Source organism: Sinohyriopsis cumingii, chromosome 11 (genome assembly GCF_028554795.1).
Source record: "Sinohyriopsis cumingii isolate HCF-2022 chromosome 11, ASM2855479v2, whole genome shotgun sequence".
Lineage (NCBI taxonomy): Eukaryota > Metazoa > Mollusca > Bivalvia > Unionida > Unionidae > Sinohyriopsis > Sinohyriopsis cumingii.
In genome coordinates this window covers 12,106,513-12,133,327 of record NC_142971.1, presented here as the reverse complement: position 1 = coordinate 12,133,327, position 26,815 = coordinate 12,106,513, and the positions used below count along the sequence as shown (strand labels likewise).

The 26,815-nt window shown below is 34.1% G+C and overlaps 1 protein-coding gene across 5 annotated transcripts in view; it reads left to right on the top strand.

The window, feature by feature from the left end:
* The window catches only part of LOC149787615 (protein kinase C and casein kinase substrate in neurons protein 2-like), a 149,663-nt gene that overhangs the window by 109,921 nt on the left and 12,927 nt on the right, over window positions 1-26,815 (top strand). For 4 of the 5 annotated variants that reach the window (XM_089973789.1, XM_089973787.1, XM_089973790.1 and 1 more), the window contains exons 7-10: window positions 4,327-4,447; window positions 10,933-11,144; window positions 13,296-13,379; window positions 21,182-21,342. In XM_089973789.1, coding sequence (XP_089829915.1) covers window positions 4,327-4,447; window positions 10,933-11,144; window positions 13,296-13,379; window positions 21,182-21,342 — 578 coding nt within the window. The remainder of the gene's footprint in view (window positions 1-4,326; window positions 4,448-10,932; window positions 11,145-13,295; window positions 13,380-21,181; window positions 21,343-26,815) is intronic. The other variant, XM_089973791.1, reaches the window with a different exon arrangement.

Below are 26,815 nucleotides of genomic sequence, written 5' to 3'. Positions count from 1 at the left end.
GTGTTAATTATTCATTGTGAATTCATAATGGATTTTATGGATTATTCATGACAAGAGAAACAAATTGGTCATAAAATCATTTATTTCATCTTATGTATTACTTTTATTTCTGCATGTAGCGTGAAATTTATACCATTATGTATGTAATTTTATTGAGAACTGCTGTGCCAAATTTCAGCTTAATTAAATGAATACAAATAAAATAATAACAAATTTATTGCAAGTAGCCCCCTCTATAAAAATCTGCAAGCCAAGTGCTGTCAGCAAGTCTCAGGGATACAGGCATTGTTAAGGCTAACTCTTCTCTAGGTGATCTCTGCAAGTATGCTGTAGGGGACTGCCTAGCTGTTTGGCTCAGGGGTTAATGTGTTAACTCATTCAGCTCCAGCACTGTTATCAGTATTGATGCTGCTGTGCTCCAGAAAACATTGTGCACATGCATTCACTCTTACCTTAATTTCTCTTCTTATTTCCACTTAAAATCCACAAAATTTTCACCGTTTATTCCAAATGAATTTGTCTACACATTGATGTATATTTCTTTTTCCTATTTGTCCAAGTCTTACACAACTTTTTTATACACTATTTAAAAAATGATGTGCAACGTTTAACCGCAAGAACTTTATCATTGTTGCTGTCAGCATCATTATCTTCTGATGATTCAATCTCAGAAACTTATATGTCCGAATCTAAATCTCGCAAAATGTCCAACTGTCAACATATCTTTCCTCAGCTTGCTCATTATTTTTTAGATCAAACCCGAGAAACTCCTCATTTTTGCTCTCATCAAAAATCACTCTTATGTCTGCCATCATTTACAATTTTTCATGAACAAAACACTTGTAGTGAAACTGCTCTCAAACAGTAACCCTTGTCTTCTGAACAATTCAAATTTCCACAAATGAAGGTAAAACCATTTCTGATTGGTTTAATAGTTGTTTAGTTCTTGGAAAAAAAACATTTTTAACCAATCAGAGACGCTGTATCTAACACACATTCATCACATCTGGAGACGGGATTGGCCATTGAATGCAATAAACAATTCACGACTACAGTTAGGATCAGCCAGTGAATGCAGAAACCAGATCACGCCTACAGACAGGATCGGGGCTGAATGAGTTAATACATTTCCGTAATGTAGCACTGGTATTTAACTACCATACAATACAAATCACAATTCAAATGCCAAATACCGGAAACTATTTTTCCTACGCTACCTTAAGTCAGTCAAATCATGATTTTAAGCCTCATTTAGCCTGTAACTCTACAGCATATTTACCATCATAGTAAGAATAAAAGGTCCAGATAATGGGACAGTCCCGTCTCGATCATTCAACTGTATGATTTACCAGTCTCTATTATGAATACTGCACATGGCATCACACAATCAATCCACACAATTAGATTTTAATAGGGACCATTTGGCTCAGGGACACTAATGCAGCTCTGACCTGAGCTCACTAAAACTAAACCATGCCATCATACAAAATAAACTTTTGGTGTGTTTCATATTGAAGAGATCTTATCATGCATTGGCTTATTAATGAAGTCGTTTGCACTGAAGTAGCAAAGTTTTGTACACCAAAGTTAAAAATGTGTTATTGTTTGACATTTTAAATTCTAGCTGTAGTTCTGCCAATAAAATTATTTTAACTGAAGATTGGCTTGCAGATCTTTGATTATTTCATTTTAGAAAAAGGGACACATTCTCTGTATTTTCACACAATTCTGACAATTCAACTTCTTCAATCTCCTGGACACCATTTTTACTTATATATATAACAAACATTATATAAAGAGTCAACATTATATAAAGATTCAGCATGATAATTTTAATTTAGTTTATTAATATGGATGGGAACTATGTGTATCAGGTGAGATTACTGCGGTATTTAGATTGAATTGATTTCTATTTATAATCAAAATACATACTTAATGAATGTCCCCTATTTGATTGTATAATTTCTAGCACTGTGTATATGTGTGTGTCCCCGTTCTGATGGTAAAGATTCTCATACAGTGTTTCTTGGAAATCAACCACAAATCAATTAGAAATGACATGTATGTATCAAATGAATATTAAAATAGATCTTTATCACTCATAATTTCTTAAAATAAAAATGTCATTGTTTTGATGGCAAAAATCGTATGTCCTTGTTTTGTAGGTTTTACAAGAATGTGTGCATGTGTAAGTGATTTGGAATTATTTAACATAGCTTTAACAATTTTTCAGTCATATCGCTATGATGTCTGCAGTGTGACAGTTTATAGTGATGTCTAGCACTTGGGCATTATGCCACAGACATCTAGCATCATGTCCCCCCAGTCACATTATCCTGACACCAGTTCGACCAGTCCTATCACTAACTTCTTAATGCTGAGCTCCAAGCAAGGCACCTGCTAGTACAATTATTGTAAGTCTTTGGTATGACACGGCCTGGGTTTGAACCCGTGACCTCCTCCATCTGAGACATGCCCTAACCACATAGGACACCGGAAGGGTCGCAATATTTGCACACAAACTATTTTTGTACTTTGGGAAAATATTAATTTCTCATGCATAAATGAATAATATTAACTGCATGAAATGCAATACATAAAAAGGTCCATATACCAGCAGGTAAACAAGATAGTTATTTCTCTGAAAGATCACCATATTCTTGCCATGACATTGCCTTATCTAAACAATTTCTAATCATGATATAAAACATGGAGATGGCTAAAGAATTGTTACTTTCAGTATATACTATAACATTAAGAATAAAAACCATGAACTCTGCTTTAGACATCCTAGCAATGTGACTGGAAAATTGTTAAAGCTCCATGAAAAGACCAAATCAAACACTCACGCATGCACACACACATGCAACTCTGCTTCATTAAATCACTGTTCATTATAAAGTTATTCCGGATATAATATGCTACCTCTACAGGATGTGTGACCAAAGTGAAACAATTGTATTGGAATTGGTCTGCCGTATGTATGACAACATGGGTTAAAATGAAACAACAAGAAACTTAGTACTATATCTTTATTTCATTTCCAAAACATTATTGTTTGACAGAATTAAATGCAGAAATAGTGAAATGCTATTAAGTGAAAAATATCTTTTATTTACCAAAACTAAAATATTTGACATTTTGTTTATATTTTCAGTTATTCTTGCTGTAACTTGGTTTGCTACATAATATGTTCATTTTTGGACCCTATCTACTGTGTGACAATGATGGGTCATTGTAATTCCTTTCCTGTGTAGAGGCCATCATATTTTCAGGACTAAGGCCCATCATTTATCTTTATCATTGCTGTTATTTTGACTCAACAGGTACATGTGCAAACAGAAAAGGGGTGTCCCTCATATTGAAAAAGACAATTCCTTTTGAAACATGCATCTAACACAGTTAGACCTTTGTGCACACTTGTCTTCAAAGAACTGCCTCTGTTAATTTTTTGTGTAAAGAAAATACCAAAACAGTATCATATAAGTATTATTTATTTGTAAAGGAAACACAAACAATATCATAAATATTCTTTATTTGTAAAGAAAACACAAAAACAGTATCATATAAATATTCTTTATTTGTAAAGAAAACACAGTAAATAACATAAATAGTCTTTATTTATAAAGAAAACAACAAAACAGTATCATATAAATATTCCTTATTTGTAAAGAAAACACCAAAATATATGTAAATATTCTTTGTTTGTGGGCATTGATAGAATGCAGCCTATTTTACATGGTCTTCTTCTGACAGTTGTGATCATGCCAGAACACAATAGGTATATCAGTTTTATGGACAAGATATTGGGAACTGACCATTTTCGTTTGCATGCAAATGGTCTGGAGGTCAGTTAAAAGTAATCATTCTTTTAATGTAAAAATAAATTGGTGATAATGATGGTACATGTATACAAAGACTTGTAGAAATTGACACCCATTGTACAAAAATGTATGTATTGGTGTGTTCAGGGTCTGAAACAATGGTTGACATAAAATCATTTTTTTCAAGCTCACCTTGGTAGAAACGTAACAATTAGCAGTGACTTTGCCCATCCATCCATTCAAACTCAAGATTAATATCAATGTTAAAAGGTTAATTACTTTCTTTTTTGCATATCATTTCTTGTTTTAAAGACATGCTTGACAAAAGTGGGTCTGATGTTGGGAAACTGCTCATCAAATGTGATCAGCCACCCACTTGTTGCAGTCAGAAGTAAGGTTTGATGGACATACAGCTGTAACCAGTCATAACAAAGACGTAATAAATATGGATATGACAATACACATACATTTTAAAGTGAGTTTTGCCATCCATTTATTTCAGATTCTCACAGATTTATCAAGATCTCCACAGTACAATCAGCAGCTGTGATGCTGACAGTGATCTCCGCTGGTGGTCGGCCAATCATGGAGCAGATATGGCCATGAACTGGCCCACATTTGAGGTTAGAATCATTTTAGTCTCTAGTGACCCTGTAATCATCTGTATATTGCATTAGTAATGAGGGGCCCCAAGTGGTCTAAAGCGCTCACCGTTACGGATCACTGCCATCTCACCTGTGTCTGCGTGGGTTCGAGTCTCGGATTCAGCCAATGTGATTATGTGGGAAAGCTTGCCAGTAGCTTCCTGTGGGTCGGTGATTCTTTCTGTGATTTTCCCGGGTTCTTCCTCCACCATTTATACTGGCCGCCATGTATAGCCTCTCTTGTGCTGAAAAATGGCGTTAAACCCTACAACAACAACAACATTATTTATGACAAATATACCAATTATCCATATAACATATACCAGTTAGGAGATCATTAAAACTCAAGAGTTTAAGTTTTGAGATTGAGTTGTCACTTGCAACCAATCAAAAGTTGTGTTGCAAATGTAAAGTCCTCAAACCAGAGTAAGAAGTTTTATGATCTCCAGGCCTGGATTTGACACTCATCCTAACCAATGGAATGTCCATGGAACCGTGTAGAGTTTATTCTTTATAGATCGTTTAACCAACCCAAGTCATTGATTTCTGGTACTCATAGTAATCAACATTTGATTACATCACTGTAATGCTGTTTAAATCAGATGTACCATATTTTATGTAAAGTATAACATGCATAGTATATGTAGCATATAGTGGGATAGATGCCACTAACACACTTGTGTGTTCATTAGTACTTTCAAGACTGGACTATTGTAACTCAGTTCTGTCTGGTTCATCTCAATATCTACTTCAGAAACTTCAAACTGTTAAAAACACAGCTGCTCGGGTCATATTTAGAGTACCACAATCAAAGCACACCTCCCCGTTGCTCTGTACTCGACACTGGCTATCCATTCAATCCAGAATCAAATACAAAATTTGTTCTCTGTGCTACATTTCACTGACGGACTCCAGTCCAACATACCTATCTGACCTCATGCATGTGTACACACCAGCAAGACACTTATGCTCCTCTTCAGACAATCATATACTCATTATTTCCACTATGAAAATGAAGTCATACGGACATTCTTTTGAATACCAGGGCCCAGCAATGTGCAATGAATTGCCCACTGAACTTAGACACAAAGACACAGTGATCTCATTCAAGAGTGCTTTTAAAACTCACTTATTTAGACTGCAAGAACAAACTTAAAGACCTAATTATGTTTCCTCCCTTAAATATTTTCAGCATGTTTTTTATGTTTTCTAATTTCATGGTGTTTGTTTTTTGTAATAATATCATTATATATGTTTTTTATGTTTCAGTTGTTGTCTAATGTTGTAAAGCGCTTATAGCTTCTAAAGATTAGGTGCTTTACAAAGTCCTCATTATTATTAATAATTATTATTATATCTGATAAAATGAACTGTATGATACTGAGACACTTTACAGAGAGGGAGTACTGAATAACTGAGGTAGCTTAGAGAGAGGGATTACATTATGACTTGTACTGAGGCACCTCATAGAGAGGGACTATAGTAAGACTTGTATTGAGGAACCTTATAGAGAGGGACTAGTGTAGAACTTGCACAGAGGCACCTTTTAGAGAGGGACTTAAGTAGGACTTTTACTGAGACATCTTAGAGAGGGACACTACTTCATTATTGTTATACTGAGGCACTTTATTGAGAGGGACAACTTTGGGACTGTTGACTGTTATACTAAAATACCTTGTAGAGAGGGACTACTATAGAGCTTGTGCTGAGGCACCTTATAGAGAGGGACTACTGTAAGACTTGTCATGAGGCATCTTATAGAGAGATTACTGTGTGACTTGTACTGCGGCACCTTATAGAGAGGGAATACTGTAGGACTTTTACTGAGGCTTGTTATAGAGGGATTACAGTAGGACTTGTAATGAGGCACCTTATAGTGATGGATTACTATAGAATGGTGTGATACTGACATACATAACAGCAAAGACTACTGGATAGTTGCAGTTGCATTAATTGGTAAATGTAACTGAGATTTCCATTGGACAGAACCAGGTAATCAGGAAGAGCTTTTTCTTTCTGTATGAACTGTATGGAGAACTACTTTATATTAACATCCATAAATTGAGTCATGTGCAAAGTATCCAGTGTAAATACTGAAAAAGAAGGTGTACACACTTCATGCCTTCAAAATGAAATAAGTTAGTTTTTTGGTGTTTTATTTTGAATTGAATAAATTGATTTTGGCTGCACAAATAAACAAATCTTTATTTTTTCTATAAAAAAAGTAATTAAATTATTTTTTATATAAATTTTGATTAAACAAGCATGTTGCTGGTATTTTGCATGCAGCTGTTGTGTCTGAAATGACAAAATTCTAAAAATTGTCGCTAAATTTGCTATATCTGATAAATTTCATACCTGGAGGCACTGACCACATTGACTCATCCATATATGACTTGCCTTCTAAGTGGATGATATTTTGTAAGCTGAAGTATAAAACATTCTAAATGAGTCAACTGAACTTTAGTCACTGTCTGGCTGCACAGTAGGATGACCACAAACCAAATGATTTAGATCTCTCAGAGAGGAAGGATGACCACAAACCCAAATGATTTAGATCTCTCAGAGAGGAAGGATGACCAGAAACCCAAATGATTTAGATCCCTCTCTGAGAGGAAGGATGACCACAAACCAAAATGATTTAGATCTCTCAGAGAGGAAGGATGACCAGAAACAAAAATGATTTAAATCTCCTAAAGAGTAAGATATCTAATGTAGCCCCCGTCACAAAGCTGGGAAACTAAAAATCTACCAAGATAAACATTGGTGCTAAAGCACTTTAACTGCAGCTCATTACAAATAAAATTAAAGCCATAGGTAAATGGATGTAGGGATTGGGGGCAAGCTTTCCAAGAACTAACATTAAATTTGATCATATTCCTACAATAAAGGACACCAATCCTGATAGTTACAATTGGGTGGGAAGTAGATCCTACTCCTCCCCATTGTAACTGTTTGGGTCGATGTATGACTATTGAACCTCTATCACTACACTGCTGTCGGGCATTTCTGCGCACATAAGGTTTTCATTTCCAATATTGAAGCAAAACGCATACCGAATTTGAACGATTGACAAAAATAAAATACAGCAGTGCTTACCATTTGAAAAGATGCAATTGTCACCAGACTATTCTGTTCAAAATAATATTAATTTTGGACACAGAGGATACCACCCACCCACCCGTTTTCCTGACTAGCGATATGTCGGCCTGTTCTGCACATAGCTTTGAAAAGATGCAACGTTTATCCATCGGGCTACAGAAATATATTACTTTGGACTGTTTCTGTCAGCAGTTCAGTCGAGTATTTAGGTCGGGTTTATAGCTAGTTTTACAAAATTCAATGTAAAAATGCTAATAAATGGCAAGAGATATTAAGCAAACTAAACCGATCTTGTAAAAGAGTTCAACATTTTACAACGTCTTGTTGATGGGGAAAAATTACTACAGAATTTAGAAACCGACTATACGCTGGGGAATTTGTTGAGAATTTATGTTCTAGTGGCAAGTATACACGTTGGGTAGCAGACGATTTTGTATGTGTGGGACAACTTCTTGCAAAATTGGAAACTTGGATTAAAATAGTTTTGTTTTAAGGTACACATTTCCATCTTTTATCTAATGTATTTGTATGATTCTAAAAGATGCATAGTAAATCAAATTTTCTGGGTTACAGGTTCAAGAAGGTCATGGAGTGGGTCTTCAAGTTGCCATGTAGAAATCACATTTTTATGTGCATTTTGAGTCTAAATGTGGGATATTTCTGTACACTTTATGAATATCACTTTTCTTAATTAATGTACAATTGTTCTTTCTGGATACAAAATGGATTTTTGACCCAAAATAGCACGTGATCCAGTGTTTACAGAAGTGACGTATCGTTGTGCAGAATTGCCCGATGCACAGAATTGGCTGACATGGTGGTATAATTATTTACTGATGGTCCTAATTTCATTTGCTGGAGAATCACCTGTTCTATAAATAGTTAGATACCATACCAGAAGCCCTCCACTAGAATTCATACTGGAAAAAAAGGCTGTAAAACTGATAAGAAATAATTTTATACCTTATGTCCATGTTATCCTGAGGTACCTTGTAGTTAGGAGACACTTTATGTCCAAGTGATACTGAGGTACCTTATAGCCAGGGACTACTGTTTGTCCATGTGATACTGAGGTACTTTGTAGCAAGGGTCTACTGTAGGACATTGTTATACTAAGTCACTTTATAAGATGGTGCTTTGGTTATACATATTAGCCTATTAATCTCCTAGGAGCTATGGTAACTCCTTGGTTAGCTTGCTGTACTCAGGACTGAAGTAGTATGGGATGGATTCCTATCATTGTGGCCTTGAGCAAGGCATGTCACTTCAGTTGCCTTTACCATAAATAATCTACATTTGTTGCTGTGTGATAAAACACAGAACCAGGCCATTTACCTGCATCAGCTGTTTGCTGAAATTTCCAACACAAAATGCCTAAGTTTACAATTTGTACCGCACAAAGGCAAGTTATGTTGTCACAAAAGGATAGTTAAAATTGTACCCCAAAAGGCAAACTATGCTGTTAAAAAAATGTCTAGTTAAATGTACCTCAAAAAGACAAGCTGTGCTGTCACAAAAGCATAGTTAAAATTTTACCCCAGAAGGCAAGCTATGCTGTTAAAAAATGCTTAGTTAAATGTACCCCAAAAGGCATGCTGTGCTGTCACAAAAAGCCTGGTTATTTGTACCCAAAAAGGCAATCAGTGCTGTGAAAAATGCCTAGTTCATTGTACCACAAAAGGCAAGCTGTGCTGCCAGCAGGGTTTTATGATGCAAAATCTTGTGATAATTCAATCTTTATTATAAAACCACCTAGAGGTAATCACCTAGCCAGCTGGTATTTCCTTGAAAACTGGAACGATTTGATCTTCATCAAGTGTTATAGGTTGGCATTGGTGTACAAGTGATTCATGATGTATGTGTGGTCTGATCACAGTATGCAATACAAGTTGAATATTATACTCGAATGAAGGACCGCTCCCGTGGCCAAGTGGTTAGAGCGTCTGCCCCGGATGCGGGAGGTCGTGGGTTTGAACCCCGGCTGAGTCATACCAAAGATTTCTAAAAATGGTACTAATAGCTACCTCGCTAGGCGCTCAGCATTAAGAGGTTAGTGTTAGGACTGGTCGGCCTGGTGTCAGGATAATGTGACTTGGTGGGACATCATGCTACATGTCTGCAGCATGATGCCCCAGTGCTAGACATCACTTTAAACTGCCACACTGCAGACATCATAGCGATATGACTAGAAAATTGTTAAAGCTATGTTTACACACACACTCTAATGAAGATTTCCAATAAGTATAATTATCTTCCTTTAAATAAGAAACAAATACAAAGATACATTTTAAGGCCAAGTATATTAAAAGTGACTTGTAATATCCTGTAAAAGCATTTCCCAGTACATACATACATATATGCTTTTTGTTAAATATCCCTGCACTTGAACTAGTTGCTATGAATTTCATTATAGTGTGAACACAGCTATGAAGCACCAACATCAGGCACATATTCATTTGAGCAGTGAAATGCCTTCATAGATTATCTAATTTTTAAAAGTAATTATTGATTGTGCTTGACAGTGTTGTAGATGGCAGTAATCAATATTCAGTGGTAATCTATCTGCTATTACATGGAGTTCTGATTTGTATGATGTAGAGAAATTGTCATAAATAGCCTGATAGATAACCCCCAAGCCTCTACTGATACCAGTGGACAGTTTGAGATATGATCTAACCTCTTCATGATACTAATACCAATGGTTGGTTTGAGATATGATCTAACCTCTTCATAACATGATGCAACAAGTCAGTGTACATTTTAGACACCAGCATTTCATATGACTTTGAGTGAAGGAACCTTTCAGCAATGTGTTAAATATGTACACTATTTTCAGGTCAAATACTTTGCTGAACAACTTGTAAATCTATGTGGAATAACACAACCCTACCTCCAGTCACCATTTTGAATTGTGTGACTGCATCCAGCTGTTCCATCAGATCTAGAAATCAATTGCTTTGATCATGTGACTCTGCAAATATTGTCTGCCATTTGGTTTGGTTTTTGTCTAATCACTTGTTCACTGAACTGAATGAGAAATTTACTATTATGTTTAATTTGAAATATTCTTACCTGTTATTTATAGATAGTTGAATTGGCCCCTTTTTGTGAACATCCAGAAGAAATTACCCCCAATTATATCTGGATTATATCCTTTGATTTTACTTGACACTCACAAATATTGATAAAAAATGTTAATCAGAAATTGCTTTGTTCATAATTGTTATTCATTTTGTTTTATCTGTAAGCTATGTCTCTTTGGAAAATCAGTTTTCAGATGACACTGCTGTCAGAGTCCCATACAGAACTTTTATAGATATATATTTAAAAAATCATTATTAAAAGAAATGCTTTTATTTTAGGAATATTCACCTGAACTTCAAGCAATCTCAAAGAAGAGCAAACCTCAGATTTCTTCAGGGGATGGCATAACAATTACAAGTATCAAGCATCGAGAGGATGTCCATCCAACCTCATTGCCACGGGCAGCCTCTTCTACTTCAAGAGACAGCTCAAACTCACATTCCAATCCTGCACTGCAGGCAGAGAATAATAATCACAGAGCTACACCAAGGTGAGAGAAGATCGTTATTGTCATGTGTTAATGGTGATGATATTATGAAATCTTTTAATTCTTTGCTCAGTAGTACACAAACCAGCAATAAAAGTTAAAATTCTGTTTTCCAAGCACAGTAATCTGATCCCATTAATTTTCCAAATAAGGAGTTTAAAGGTTAATTTTGTTCCCTCTGTATATGTGCTTGCATCTAGAAGAGTACTACACCATCATAATAAAAGTAAACACTGACCTAAGTTTTATGCACTAGTAATCTTGAAGTAATTTTAATGATATAGGTGAGTTTTTCAGACAGTTGCTTGTACACTCATTATTGTTGGTATTGAGAAAGTTTCTTCTTACCCAGTGTCAGATACTTCTTTTGTTGGAGTGGTAGGTCAGAATGTGGCCCATGTAAAAAAGAACTTTGAATTATCTGAAACCATGTGGTAGCAGCAGAGGGTATTTACTTGACCCATGAGTTATCAAAATTTAGCAACTCTGCATCAGACCTTTTCTGTCAGAAATCATTAAGTAGTTAAATTATTAATTCATAACAGTAAAATCCTATTTAATTACTTTAATAAACAGACACATGAACAAAAATTAGTATTGGCAGACCTTGTGCTCTGTCATTTATCACATTGCCTGGGCATGTGATCCACAGATCTTGTGGTCTACAATTTTCTTGACGACAGGGGTCAAATGACAACATGCTATGAACAGCCTATGAATGATATTCTGATTGCATTTGGTTATTACACTGAGATTTGGTGATCTGGTGAGGAGAGAGAAATACACTACAGCATTGTCGAGTAGAATCTGTAACTACTGAATAGTGGGCTTTTTAAAATGACAAATTTTGTTTTATTGTTATGTCTGAGTTGATAAATATTCTATTTATCTATTTCAGGCAGGTAGAGTTTTAATACAAAAGTTATATTATTTTCTAGTGTCTTTGTAAAGCAACAACCCTATGCTGCTACTGCACACACACATACATACATACACACACACACACACACACGTCATCATTAGAAGGTGTGTCATGTACCACATTGGGTGTTCTATCTTCAAGGTCAATATTCAGGGTCAAGGTCAAGGCTTATTATGGTATGCTTCCATCACCATTTCCATTATGTTTGAGATTATAGGATGAAACTTTTTAAACTCATGCATCTTCACTAGTTTTTTTTGGGGGGGTTAATTATTTTAATTTTACATCACACTTTCCTTGTTGGTTCTATTAATTTTGTATTAGTCACATGTGCCCTTCTGCAATCTAACGTAAGATCTGTTTAAGATAAATGGGTGGTGCTTGGTATATTTGCACATTATCACTAGAAGTTATCTAATATTGTATTTATGTGGTTCTTATTCTCAAAGTCCAGGTCATAGGTCAGTATTTGAAGCTTTCTATTATTTCTGCTTTCTATCATATGATTACAGCTGTTTGAGGTATGGGAATGATCCATGGTACCCTTATGCTGATCACTTTGATGGCATCTCGTGTATCACAAAGTTTTATTTTCATGGTCAAGGTCACTTATAAAATATCTTTTGCACTTTTTTCCTCCATGTTTATGTTTGTGCACTTTGAGATAGAACAATGAAATTTGGCTCCTTTTCATGTCTGCCTAGTAGCTTAACAGGTCTATTAAAGGTTTTAGTCAGGGGGAAAAAAATTACTGAATTTCCTTGTTGGACCCAGGTGCTTGTACAGTCATTAAACTGTATTAAAGAAAAAGATAACTGTAACCTACATTAACCAGCTTTGTCTTCACCATCACTCAGTATTGATCATCTTGAATATTAAAATGAACAATAATCTCGTTCAGAATAAATGTGTGGGCAAGCTTTGCTTTCTTATCACAGCTTTGTTTTAGTTTTAGACTTGATCTCAAATATTATATATCTTTGTCAAGTGACTGATTAATCCACTATCTCGCAATTGATCTCAGCTTTTGAGAATTAATTAACTTGATTTTACCATTTTTATTATGGTTAAATTAATATATTCTGAGAGGTGAAGCAGTACATGGAAGGGCAGTGTAACATGGCCTCATGAAAACATTTGTCCAGTGATTGCCTCCCTTACATCACTTCCAAAACTTGTACATAGGCAGTGAATTAGATTTGTTAGTTTATTGGTATACCTGTTTGTTTTAGGCAAGAATCCTATGACCCATCCCTGAATCCCTTTGGAGAAATAGATGATGAGGACGGTGAGAATAATGAGAATGACAGTACAAAGTAATCATTCATGTCATTATCATAGGAATGCATTGGCCTGCTGGAATGTTATTAGGATTCTTACTCACCATACACTCATTAACTTTGGCTTCATCTCACATTACAAATAGCAAGAGAATGAATTGCAAAATATCTTTATTTCTACTTTTTGTGCAGTCATGAGGTAATGAATGCTGTAGCTCTTTTCAGGTATTTACATTATTACCTATATTTTAAAATTAAGGAATAATTTTTTTGTGTTTGAGCTTTGAACATTAGTCTTCGGAAGCTGTTACATTCAAACTCATAATCTTGTCCTAGTGTTTTCACTAACCCATTATCTCATAGCACCTGCCACTAAATTTACATATCTCTTGCTACCATGTATATTCACTCTCTAGTCAGATGAAACTGCAGACAACAAAGATATGCCATAGTGTAATGCGCCTGCATTTCGGAGTCTGTGTTGTTTGTTATACTGATCACTCCAAACAAACTGCACAGATCAAGATCTGGCAGCACCTTATGCAACAGCAGATCTGGGTCTGTGCAGTTTGCAGTTGAACTTATAAATGAGATATACGGTATATTTTACACAGTGTCCTCTCTTCTGTACTCAACCCTAGCCAGACCAAGTTGCCTGCTTCTGTGTTCTTGGGAAAGTTACTTAAGAGTCCATTTCCTTGATATCATATAGCTAGAAATGTGTTAAAAGTGCTGTTGAAACCAACAGTGTGCTATCAGTTGAACAGCATGATACAAGCTGGAATAAGCCCGGCATAGTTCGCTGTCAGAATTCTGTCATCAGTAGAAACCATGCGATCCGGACAATTGGCTGCAAAAATTCTGTCATCAGTAGAACACCATGCTACCAATATAGGTGGCTTTGAAAATTTTGTCATCAGTACAACACCATGCTACCAATATAGATGGCTGTGAAAATTCGGTCATCAGTAGAACACCGTGCTACCAGTATAGATGGCTGTGAAAATTTTGTCATCAGTACAACACCATGCTACCAGTATAGATGGCTGTGAAAATTCTGTCATCAGTAGAACACCATGCTACCAGTATAGATTGCTGTGAAAATTCTGTCATCAGTAGAATGCCATGCTACCAGTATAGATGGCTGTGAAAATTCTGTCATCAGTAGAACACCATGCTACCAGTATAGGTTGCTGTGAAAATTCTTTCATCAGTAGAACACTAGGCTACCAGTACAGATGGCTGGAAAAACTGCATATTGACATGTACATTTAAAACTTTCAGATTAAAATATTTAATGCTTATTAGTTCTTTTGCAAGTATAGAATAATAAACAGCAACATTTAGGCTTGTGCATCAAGCAGCGCATCCCAAAATACCGTGCTGTAAATAGATTCCACGCAATATTATGCTTCAAGGTTGGTGATGATTTTCATTGATGTGTAAACAGTTTGGGCTTGTTTGTTAACTGTTTCTTAAACAGTGTTTCATGATTACTCCAGAATTGATAAGATAGTTGGGATTCTGTTACTCTGCCTGGAAAGATACTATCTGTACTAGCTTACATATCGTCAAGCAGAAAACTGCATTATGTGACAGCAGATCTGGGTCTATGTGTTTGTTTTACCGATTACTCCTAACAATCTACACAGATCCAGTTCTGATGGTGCATTATGCAATGGCAGATCTGGGTCTGTGCAGTTTGCAGTTGGATTAGACTTACAAGTATATATGGTATATGTTCATAGTCTTTACAGTTAGTGTCATTTCAAATTGTATATAGTAGAAGCTGCCTTCATCAAACATTAAATTGACATTTTCAGGTGACCCTCACTGTGCATCAGTTTAGTATTGTACATCAGAAAGTGTGATTCTCGATACTCATGACTGATCGCAACAGTTTTTTTTATAATGCTGCCTGAATCAAAGTGAATTTTTTTACCCATTTGAGCAGTAGAGATCCACACCTGTATTAGCAGTAACTCTCAGAGTGGCTTATTATATTGTAAATACTGACATGGTGTTGAGCAGTGACTTCAACTCCTGAGGCAGGCTTTCTGACCGATGCAGAAAATTCTAACAAATTTTAAATGAGGATTGGTGGAGGTAGTTCTTTGACTTGCAGTTTCATCAGTATTGATCAATGTACAAAAATGATAACAGTATGAAGTATCAATAATGTTTACATATGTGGTCTAACATAGAAAACATTACAATCCTTAAATTAAACATATCGGAATGCATTTGTGCAAACTTTAATGTTTGAAAGTAGTGCTAGTGTGAAGACAGAAACAATTCTGAAATTATCATAAAAACATTCAGACACATTGATCTTTGCCTGCATGGATGAATTGTTTAGAGCTCTGTAAGTTTAACATCACTTGAAACTTTTATCCATTCTGTTATTTTTCCCTGTTGGTGCTTGAAGGCTAAACTTCATTTAATTTTTGTGGACACCTGAGATGGAATGCTTTTGTTTGAATCAAGATTTCTCTTTAAGAACAACAGTTCAATAGGTTTGGAGAACTGTCACAAATGCTGGCATCATTTTTAAATCAACCACTTTGCAATATCATCTTCTGTAATATCTGTTTAACAACTTTATAAATGATATGTTATTGGTGCATTGTGCATTGTATTGTTGTTGTTGTTGTTGTGGGGTTTAACGCCATTTTTCAGCACGATAGGCTATACATGGCGGCCAGTATTAATGGTGGAGGAAGAACCCGGAAAACCCCGGAAAGAACCACCGACCCACGAGAAGCTACTGGCAAGCTTTCTCACATGCCCACATTGGCTGAATCTTAGACTCGAACCGCCGCAGACAGAGGTGAGATGGCAGTGATCCGTAACGAAGAGCGCTTTAGACCACTCGGCCACTCGGGGCCCCACATTGTATTGTAATAAAATCTTTTAATTATTGGCATTTCCTTAAGGTCGATGAAAGGTTTATAAAAATCAGTAATTTATTTGAATTTTTGGCTTACCTGGCTGTCCAGAAACATTCCGGCATAAAGCCTTTCAAGTTTTTACAAATGATAATGATCTGCCATCAGATGTGGCCAAGTGTCCAAAAAATAGAAAACTTTCAGATCATGCCTTCTCAAAAACAATTTGACAGAAAGCATCCTGGCATAAAAATGATGTTGATTTAACCATCAGATATGGCCACCATTACCAAAATGCAAAAACATTTAAATCACTTCTCAGAAATGACTCAGCAGAATTTGACTAAATTGAAAGAGTGCAAATTACCCTTCTCCATTTTATTCCAAGATCCAGATCGGCACAGTGGTTATGGCACTGGACTTGTCACCGTAAGGGTGCATATTTGGTGAAAATATCAAGTCTTTCTATATTGGCTGTTGTTTTTTCCATGCTTAAGACAATTGGCTGGTGTGTTTTGTCCTTATTTAAGACACTTTACTATACTTTATCTGAACATGATATAACCTACAGGGTATTGCTATGTCGTAAAAACACCAAACCAAACCACATCTCTTCTTTCTGCTACTCTCTAACTTTGATTGTGGCTGTTTTTGGAAATAGTTTTAGGTCTATGAGCAAATTGTTGCTGTTATGTTTTCCATTGGTATGACAGATAAATGCTGTGTCCATCACAATCTGTAAAATAATAAAATGTAGTTTGGAAGCAATGAACCACTCAGTACATGCAGGCCAATTCTTACATTTTTTAAAAATACCTCTATTTCAAAATTTCTTCAAAAAAAGAACATCAATTTTTCTAAAAAAGGAATTAATTTTGACAAATAATAACCTTCCTATGAGTAATCTTTATTATTGTTTTTATTGTCAAATGGACAGCAGTCATTTATTGGTGCAGTGTTTCCTTAGACCAGTGGTTCCCACCCAATCATTTTTGGCCATGACCCTAAAATTAGTTTTTCAGAGCCTTATGACCCCATTACCACATTTTGATAAGTTTTGCCACCCTATCTCCTGGTGACCCTGATTTGGATCACAACCAAGGAGTTTGGAACCATTGCTTTAGTCCTTAGGGGCTAAATTAGATACAAAACCTACGGTAAGGCATAATTAAATATTTTGAGAAGATGCTGATTTCACAGATTTTTATTCCCAAAGTGATTCAATTTTTCCAGTATCAGACCCCCCCCCCCATCACACATTACTTTAGAAAGAACCCTAAGCCAAACTTAGAGCAATAAGTGAGCATTCTGAGGGAATATTGACCAGGCAGTCAATTTTTCTGTACAAGTTAGACCACAATATCTGGAATTTCATCAATGAAATTTCTCAGTGAATATTTTACCATGCAATCTATTTGTTTGTAAACGTTAGACAACAATATTTAGAATAACATCAATGAACTTTCTGAATGAGTATTTTACCATGCAGCTTATTTATATACTATTTAGAAGTTTGCTAGGCTGATTTTGTTGAGTGTATGGTGATGACAAAAAGTTAGTTGGAAAATTCAGCACTTTGTTTTTTTGCATTTTGGTTTGCATTGTTTCTTTTGCTACTGAAATGTTCCACAGAACTAATATACAAACTAAACCATCTCAGGAAGTTTCTTCTTTTAAGGTGTGATTGCCTTTTTCAGTTTCCAGTGATTTTTTGCAGTTTTTCCCCTTTAAATTGTTTTGAAGGAAACAGCATCAGCTTTAATGCCAGTTTTATGTTCAGTCAGTTTCAAGCTCGTATTTACTGAGATGCAGTCATGTAGTTAATTTTGCATTCTTTCAATAAGTCTTGAATTGAAGTATATTGAATTATTTCCCAAATAATTCAAAATATGGGCCTGTCAACAAAATATGGGCCTGTCAAGATCAGTTGTTGAATACAATACACCATTTAAAGTCTTAAAGTTACTTTGTGTCATCAGTAAGATTTTATTTCCCATCATTATTCTTGGTCAGCAATTTAAAAAAACAATACATGCAGCATTAAATCATATAAAAGGTATTTATCATTCCTGTGATTTTTAGGTGAATGATTGGCAAGATATGCATCACTTTCCCTGGTGATATCATTCTTCTTAACATATGCATCAACATTAAGTTTTTGTATTTACCCAATCTCTCTGACAATGAAGTCATGAAATTTGATCCCTGTATTCATCACTGAGGGAATTGCTCATCACAGGCAAAAGGAGGTGACCTGCTTTTTATGCTCAGTTGAGTTTGCTGACTTGTTGAAATACATCTTGGTTGAGAAAGATGTAGCCTTCTGCTAAATTCTTGTTGACAGTAAACAGCCTTGGAAATTTACACTTTGTCCTGTTTGATATAAAACAATGCAATGATGAAGGAGGTAGGTCATTGACAGAAATGGGATTATTTTGCATTTCTTTTCTGTTCTTCAGTATTTACTTGTTTGTTAAATTTTATCATTGTATCTGTTTGTTTATGTAATTCCTTCCAAAACAGAGTACAGTTTAGTGCTTGAAAAATACCCGCTTCCCCAATTTTATTACTAGTACCATGCAATTTTAGGTTAAATTATTTCTTCACATATTCCTTTTATTTTGTTCTTCCTCTTTGCATGATTTGCATGACTAAAATTTCAGTGCCATCTTTTTCATTAAATCTGTATGCTTGATGTGGCACAGTAAAAGTATGATTTTTGATTGCATTAACTGGAATATCATGCAAAAATATGTCGGTATTAAGTTGTTGGCATGACTATATATAGAATGTCTCAAATACAGCACTATCTCATTATAGGGCCCTTAACTATAATGGGGTTTCTTTTTTAATAGGGCCATCCATTATAACAGGGTTCCATTAATAGGTAGATATGGTCATAGATTGTTTTATGTTGTATTAAAATCAGTTGTTTTTATTCTTCATTATAAGGTGGTATACTGCATATCACCCATGGACAGCATTATAATGAGAAAGTGCTGTACTTGTGTATGTTTAGAAAATGCCTTGTGGAGTGAATTAAGCCCAAAATTTTAACTTACTGTTCAGCTAGATTCAACTGTTAGTAGGTTACCTAAGAGCATGTGAAGTATGCTGATGGAGGTCCATCCGCAAGCCATTTCAGTACCTTATTCCTCACATGACAAGCCCAATGCCCATCATAAACTTTTAGAAAGTTATCAATATTTCAGTAATAGGGTGCTATATCCACTGAAAAGACCACCTATCCATGACATTTATATAAACTGTTGAGTAGACCCCTCAGCTTTAAATGGGAGAAATACTGGAAACTTATTGAAGGTATTGCTAGAATAAATTACTAACATAAGCATGGAAATTTTGACATATGTCTTGGATTTGGTGACTTCCCTTAATTACAGATGGCAGGACATAGGTATAATCATCCCTATCACCAATACTGCACACTTGTCTGCCACACCTAATAATCCAACAAAAAGGTCAGCAGTGATTGATGACAAGACCTAATTAATTGCACTCACTTTTAACATTTAGACAACTGATTGTCTTGTACTTTAATGATAGTGTCTCTTTGACCGTAAGTATATAAAAAATGTGAAGAGCTCAAGTTGATGAAATTTATGCCTTAAACTCAGTTTCATCATACTATTATACTTGAATATTTTAACACAGATACAAATGAATATGCTAAAGTTGTACCATAATAGGAGATAAAGTCATCATTGTCCACAGTGTTTCAAATTTGACTAAAGTTTTGTCAAAGTTCTTTCATGTTTTTAAATTTAAGTCATTGGACAATTTGTAGCCAAGGTTTAATATTACATTTTGTGAGCCAAGAGGCACCATGACTCAAAGTGAATTAAATCCAGCTGAAGTGAAGTACATTATAGCTTAAGCTACACTGACATTAAAGTTAATGGTGCTTACCATTCCTTGGACAGGATTTCTCAAAAATTTATAATGATTTAGCATGTTACAAGGACATCCACTACCTTATTAATCCATTTCTTCCAAAGAAAAAGACCGTATTTTAGAAGTATCACCCCTAAGTTAAAAATACATTCACAGTTTACTAGTATTCTCTTATTGATAAAAAGACATTTTCATTTTAGCAGCATTTCACCCCAAGCAAAAATGACATTAACATTATAGCAACATTACCCACCCCACCTCATGCTAATAAGACATTTACATTTTAGCATTAAAATTGCACAAAAAAAGCCATATGCTTACCAAGACACAAGTTGAGAGACAAGACATCTTGCATTGAATAGAGTTTTTGATGCCAAATCCCATCAGGTAACAATGTCTGGTTTGCAAACACTTAGAGGTCTGACCAGTACTAGACACTTTCTCAACTCGGGGGGTGGGGTGGGTGGAATGTACTCAATCTGTTTGTTTTTTAAAACTCAGTTTTGCTCATTCACCATTACTTAAAAATATTTTGCACTTCATTTTGTTTAACATTGTCATATGATATACTGTACTAATCAGTATAACTTTTAATTATCAGCCCTATGATCTTAAGTACTTAAAATTGATTTCATTACTCTTTTTTATAAGCTTTATCTATTAAATGATCGTTTCTTACTAGCAGTAAGATCGTTTCAGTGATTTGCTTGAACATTTTAACTGATTGTGTCCTCTTCATGGTAAGAGCATTCCAGTGCCTGATTGATTTCACTCGTATTAGCCACTGTTTTGCTTCGGCTGTAGGGATTAACAAAATACCATATGTACTCACTCAAAAGTCAATGCAAACTGCTAACAACAAAAATTCCTGATCTACCTAGGCATAATAAGCCTGCAGATCAGCGTCTGTGTTGTTTGCAGTTGGACTCTAGTTATGAGTATATACAGTATGTGGTAACTGACTGAAAAAGCAGTGTAAGAGACAAAAGGAGATGCTTTATTTGGTGAGAAATGTCAGATATTATATTACTTTTGCAGTCCTCCTGCATCGATAGGCAGTAGCCAGGGCAACCCATTTGGTGATGTTTCTGATGAGGAGTCTCAAAACAATCTTGAGGGAGCTGGATTTAAACCATGTCAGGTGCGAGCTCTGTATGATTATGCTAAAGATGAAGATGATGAACTTCAGTTCAGTGTGGGTAAGTAGTAGTTAATGATCACAAAGTGTCTACATGATGAACTTAAGTTCAGTGTTGGTAAGTGGTAGTTAATTAATAATTACAAATTATCTATATGATGATATTCAGTTATGTTGGTAAGTAGCAGTTATTTAGTAATTACAATGTGTCTACATGATGAATTCAGTTTATTGTTGGTAAGTAACAGTCAATTAATGATTACAAAGTGTCTTCCTGGTGAAATTCAGTTCATTGTTGGCAAATAGCAGTCATTTATTGATTACAAAGTGTCTACATGATGAAAATCAGTTGTGTTGGTAAATACTAGTTATATAATAATTACAAAGTGTCTTCCTGATGAAATTCAGTTGTGTTAGTAAGTAGTAGTTAATTAATAATTACAAACTATTTACATGATGATCTTCAGTGTTGGTAAGTAGTAGTTAATAAATAATTACAAAGTGTTTACATGATGATCTTCAGTGTTGGTAAGTAGTAGTTAATAAATAATTACAAAGTGTTTACATGATCTTCAGTGTTGGTAAGTAGTAGTTAATTAATAATTACAAAGTGTTTACATGATCTTCAGTGTTAGTAAGTAGTAGTTAATAAATAATTACAAAGTGTTTACATGATGATCTTCAGTGTTGGTACGTAGTAGTTAATAAATAATTACAAAGTGTTTACATGATCTTCAGTGTTGGTAAGTAGTAGTTAATTAATAATTACAAAGTGTTTACATGATCTTCAGTGTTGGTAAGTAGTAGTTAATAAATAATTACAAAGTGTTTACATGATGATCTTCAGTGTTGGTAAGTAGTAGTTAATAAATAATTACAAAGTGTTTACATGATCTTCAGTGTTGGTAAGTAGTAGTTAATTAATAAGTACAAAGTGTCGCCATGATGATCTTCATTGTTGGTAAGTAGTAGGTAATTAATAATTAAAAAGTGTCTACGTGATGATCTTCATTGTTGGCAAGTAGTAGTTAATTAATAATTACAAAGTGTTTACATGATGATCTTCAGTGTTGGTAAGTAGTAGTTAATTAATAATTACAAAGTGTTTACATGATCTTCAGTGTTGGCAAGTAGTAGTTAATTAATAATTACAAAGTGTTTACATGATGATCTTCAGTGTTAAGTAGTAGTTAATTAATAATTACAAAGTGTTTACATGATCTTCAGTGTTGGCAAGTAGTAGTTAATTAATAATTACAAAGTGTTTACATGATGATCTTCAGTGTTAAGTAGTAGTTAATAAATAATTACAAAGTGTTTACATGATGATCTTCAGTGTTGGCAAGTAGTAGTTAATTAATAATTACAAAGTGTTTACATGATGATCTTCAGTGTTGGTAAGTAGTAGTTAATTAATAATTACAAAGTGTTTACATGATGATCTTCAGTGTTGGTAAGTAGTAGTTAATTAATAATTACAAAGTGTTTACATGATCTTCAGTGTTGGCAAGTAGTAGTTAATTAATAATTACAAACTATTTACATGATGATCTTCAGTGTTGGTAAGTAGTAGTTAATAATTACAAAGTGTTTACATGATGATCTTCAGTGTTGGCAAGTAGTAGTTAATTAATAATTACAAAGTGTTTACATGATCTTCAGTGTTGGTAAGTAGTAGTTAATTAATAATTACAAAGTGTTTACATGATGATCTTCAGTGTTAAGTAGTAGTTAATAAATAATTACAAAGTGTTTACATGATGATCTTCAGTGTTGGCAAGTAGTAGTTAATTAATAATTACAAAGTGTTTACATGATGATCTGCAGTGTTGGTAAGTAGTAGTTAATTAATAATTACAAAGTGTTTACATGATGAACTTCAGTGTTGGTAAGTAGTAGTTAATTAATAATTACAAAGTGTCTCCATGATGATCTTCAGTGTTGGTAAGTAGTAGTTAATTAATAATTACAAAGTGTTTACATGATGATCTTCAGTGTTGGTAAGTAGTAGTTAATAAATAATTACAAAGTGTTTACATGATCTTCAGTGTTGGTAAGTAGTAGTTAATTAATAATTACAAAGTGTTTACATGATGAACTTCAGTGTTGGTAAGTAGTAGTTAATTAATAAGTACAAAGTGTCTCCATGATGATCTTCATTGTTGGTAAGTAGTAGGTAATTAATAATTAAAAAGTGTTTACATGATGAACTTCAGTGTTGGTAAGTAGTAGCTAATTAATAAGTACAAAGTGTCTACATGATGATCTTCATTGTTGGCAAGTAGTAGTTAATTAATAATTACAAAGTGTTTACATGATCTTCAGTGTTGGCAAGTAGTAGTTAATTAATAATTACAAAGTGTTTACATGATGATCTTCAGTGTTAAGTAGTAGTTAATAAATAATTACAAAGTGTTTACATGATGATCTTCAGTGTTGGCAAGTAGTAGTTAATTAATAATTACAAAGTGTTTGCATGATGATCTTCAGTGTTAAGTAGTAGTTAATAAATAATTACAAAATGTTTACATGATGATCTTCAGTGTTGGTAAGTAGTAGTTAATTAATAATTACAAAGTGTTTACATGATGATCTTCAGTGTTGGTAAGTAGTAGTTAGTTAATAATTACAAAGTGTTTACATGATCTTCAGTGTTGGCAAGTAGTAGTTAATTAATAATTACAAAGTGTTTACATGATGATCTTCAGTGTTAAGTAGTAGTTAATAAATAATTACAAAGTGTTTACATGATGATCTTCAGTGTTGGCAAGTAGTAGTTAATTAATAATTACAAAGTGTTTACATGATGATCTTCAGTGTTAAGTAGTAGTTAATAAATAATTACAAAGTGTTTACATGATGATCTTCAGTGTTGGCAAGTAGTAGTTAATTAATAATTACAAAGTGTCTCCATGATGATCTTCAGTGTTGGTAAGTAGTAGTTAATAAATAATTACAAAATGTTTACATGATGATCTTCAGTGTTGGTAAGTAGTAGTTAATTAATAATTACAAAGTGTTTACATGATGATCTTCAGTGTTGGCAAGTAGTAGTTAGTTAATAATTACAAAGTGTTTACATGATGATCTTCAGTGTTGGCAAGTAGTAGTTAATTAATAATTACATAGTGTTTACATGATGATCTTCAGTGTTAAGTAGTAGTTAATAAATAATTACAAAGTGTTTACATGATGATCTTCAGTGTTGGTAAGTAGTAGTTAATTAATAATTACAAAGTGTTTACATGATCTTCAGTGTTGGCAAGTAGTAGTTAATTAATAATTACAAAGTGTTTACATGATGATCTTCAGTGTTGGTAAGTAGTAGTTAATTAATAATTACAAAGTGTTTACATGATGAACTTCAGTGTTGGTAAGTAGTAGTTAATTAATAATTACAAAGTGTTTACATGATGATCTTCAGTGTTGGCAAGTAGTAGTTAGTTAATAATTACAAAGTGTTTACATGATGATCTTCAGTGTTGGCAAGTAGTAGTTAATTAATAATTACATAGTGTTTACATGATGATCTTCAGTGTTAAGTAGTAGTTAATAAATAATTACAAAGTGTTTACATGATGATCTTCAGTGTTGGTAAGTAGTAGTTAATTAATAATTACAAAGTGTTTACATGATCTTCAGTGTTGGCAAGTAGTAGTTAATTAATAATTACAAAGTGTTTACATGATGATCTTCAGTGTTGGTAAGTAGTAGTTAATTAATAATTACAAAGTGTTTACATGATGAACTTCAGTGTTGGTAAGTAGTAGTTAATTAATAAGTACAAAGTGTCTCCATGATGATCTTCAGTGTTGGTAAGTAGTAGTTAATTAATAATTACAAAGTGTTTACATGATGATCTTCAGTGTTGGTAAGTAGTAGTTAATTAATAATTACAAAGTGTCTCCATGATGATCTTCAGTGTTGGTAAGTAGTAGGTAATTAATAATTACAAAGTGTTTACATGATGATCTTCAGTGTTAAGTAGTAGTTAATTAATAATTACAAAAAGTGTCTACATGATGATCATCAGTGTTGGTAAATAGTAGTTATTTAATAATTACAAAGTGTCTCATGATGAACTTCAGTTCCTTTTTTGGTAGTGATTAATGATTACAAACTGTTTACATGGAGTAATTTGCTCTATATATGATCATTTTTAGTTATAAAAAAACTTTTAAAAACTTGTATGATCTGTACGAGTTTTGTGTATGTGCATACATGTGAACCTCCAGCTTGGGAGGGCTTTTCTCACAAGTTGAGCAGTGTCTCCAGGACCTCTCGTCTCCAACTGCAATCTCCCAAATTTGCAAAATTATTAGTAAAAATTTTTAATATTTCTTTCACATTGTGATTCCAGTGTAATATATTAACGGAATTCTGTCCATGATTATGTGACTATAAACTGGCTTAAGTGGGGCAAAATGATGTAGTTGCTAATTTCATCCTTTGATCCTGATGACATGGTCAGCTGGTTTCATAATTTTAAGATTCTTGATGTGGATTATACAACATGTGAGCAGAAGTAATTCTGAAAGGATTAAAGACTATTTTTTTATTAATAAGAAATAATCTTTATTGAATAATAATAATAATAACTACTTATTATATAAACTCACTTTCATAAATGTACATTTCTTTAACTGCTATTGTAATCTGTAATGCCTGGGATGAGTGAGGTTATTATCTTGTCTATCAAACTTGTTTTGATTTTTCTGCAGATTTGATTATAATTATTAAAGAGTGGTGATAGTCATGATCATGATGACAACAAAGGTATCTGCAAATTAGGCCTAAAGTCACAATGGGTTTGATTGTATAATGTATTCATTTGTGCTTCTTGTATAGAATCTTACTGAATTCAGTACAACATTAGACCCAAACAGTACGAATCAGTCTTGATCAGTTCCGAAAGGCAGTCATGAATCTGAATAAACCTACAGACAGGAAACAAATTAAACTTCTTGGTGGACTCTGTAGAGCTATGTTGATATTGTCACATTCCAATGTGGACACTGAAAGGACATTTTCCATTCTGAGGAAAATTCTGGTTGACTCGAGAGGAAACCTGGATAAATTAACCAGCACACCATCTCCTAAGTGTAGAGATCAGCAGTGATCAGGAAAGTGTAGAGATCAGCAGTGATCAGGAAAGTGTTGAGATTAGCAGTGATCAGGAAAGTATTGAGATCAGCAGTGATCAGGAAAGTGTAGAGATCAGCAGTGATCAGGAAAGTGTAGAGATCAGCAGTGATCAGGAAAGTGTTGAGATCAGCAGTGATCTAGAAGATGCTAAACTGTTTGTGGTATATATAAGGAGATTTTGAATGGCAACATGTTACTGTAAAAGGATTGATTTCGTGCGATGATGTGCATATTTTAATATCTAAAAAAAATTGTTTAATAATTTTTGTCCATTTGCATGCTAAATGTCAGGTCTCTGAAAGTTCTACCTATTTTGAGGTGAAAACTGACCAAATTTTAAAAATCTGATGTCCTGACCTGGTCTGTCTTTTGTGTCACATGTAATGTGT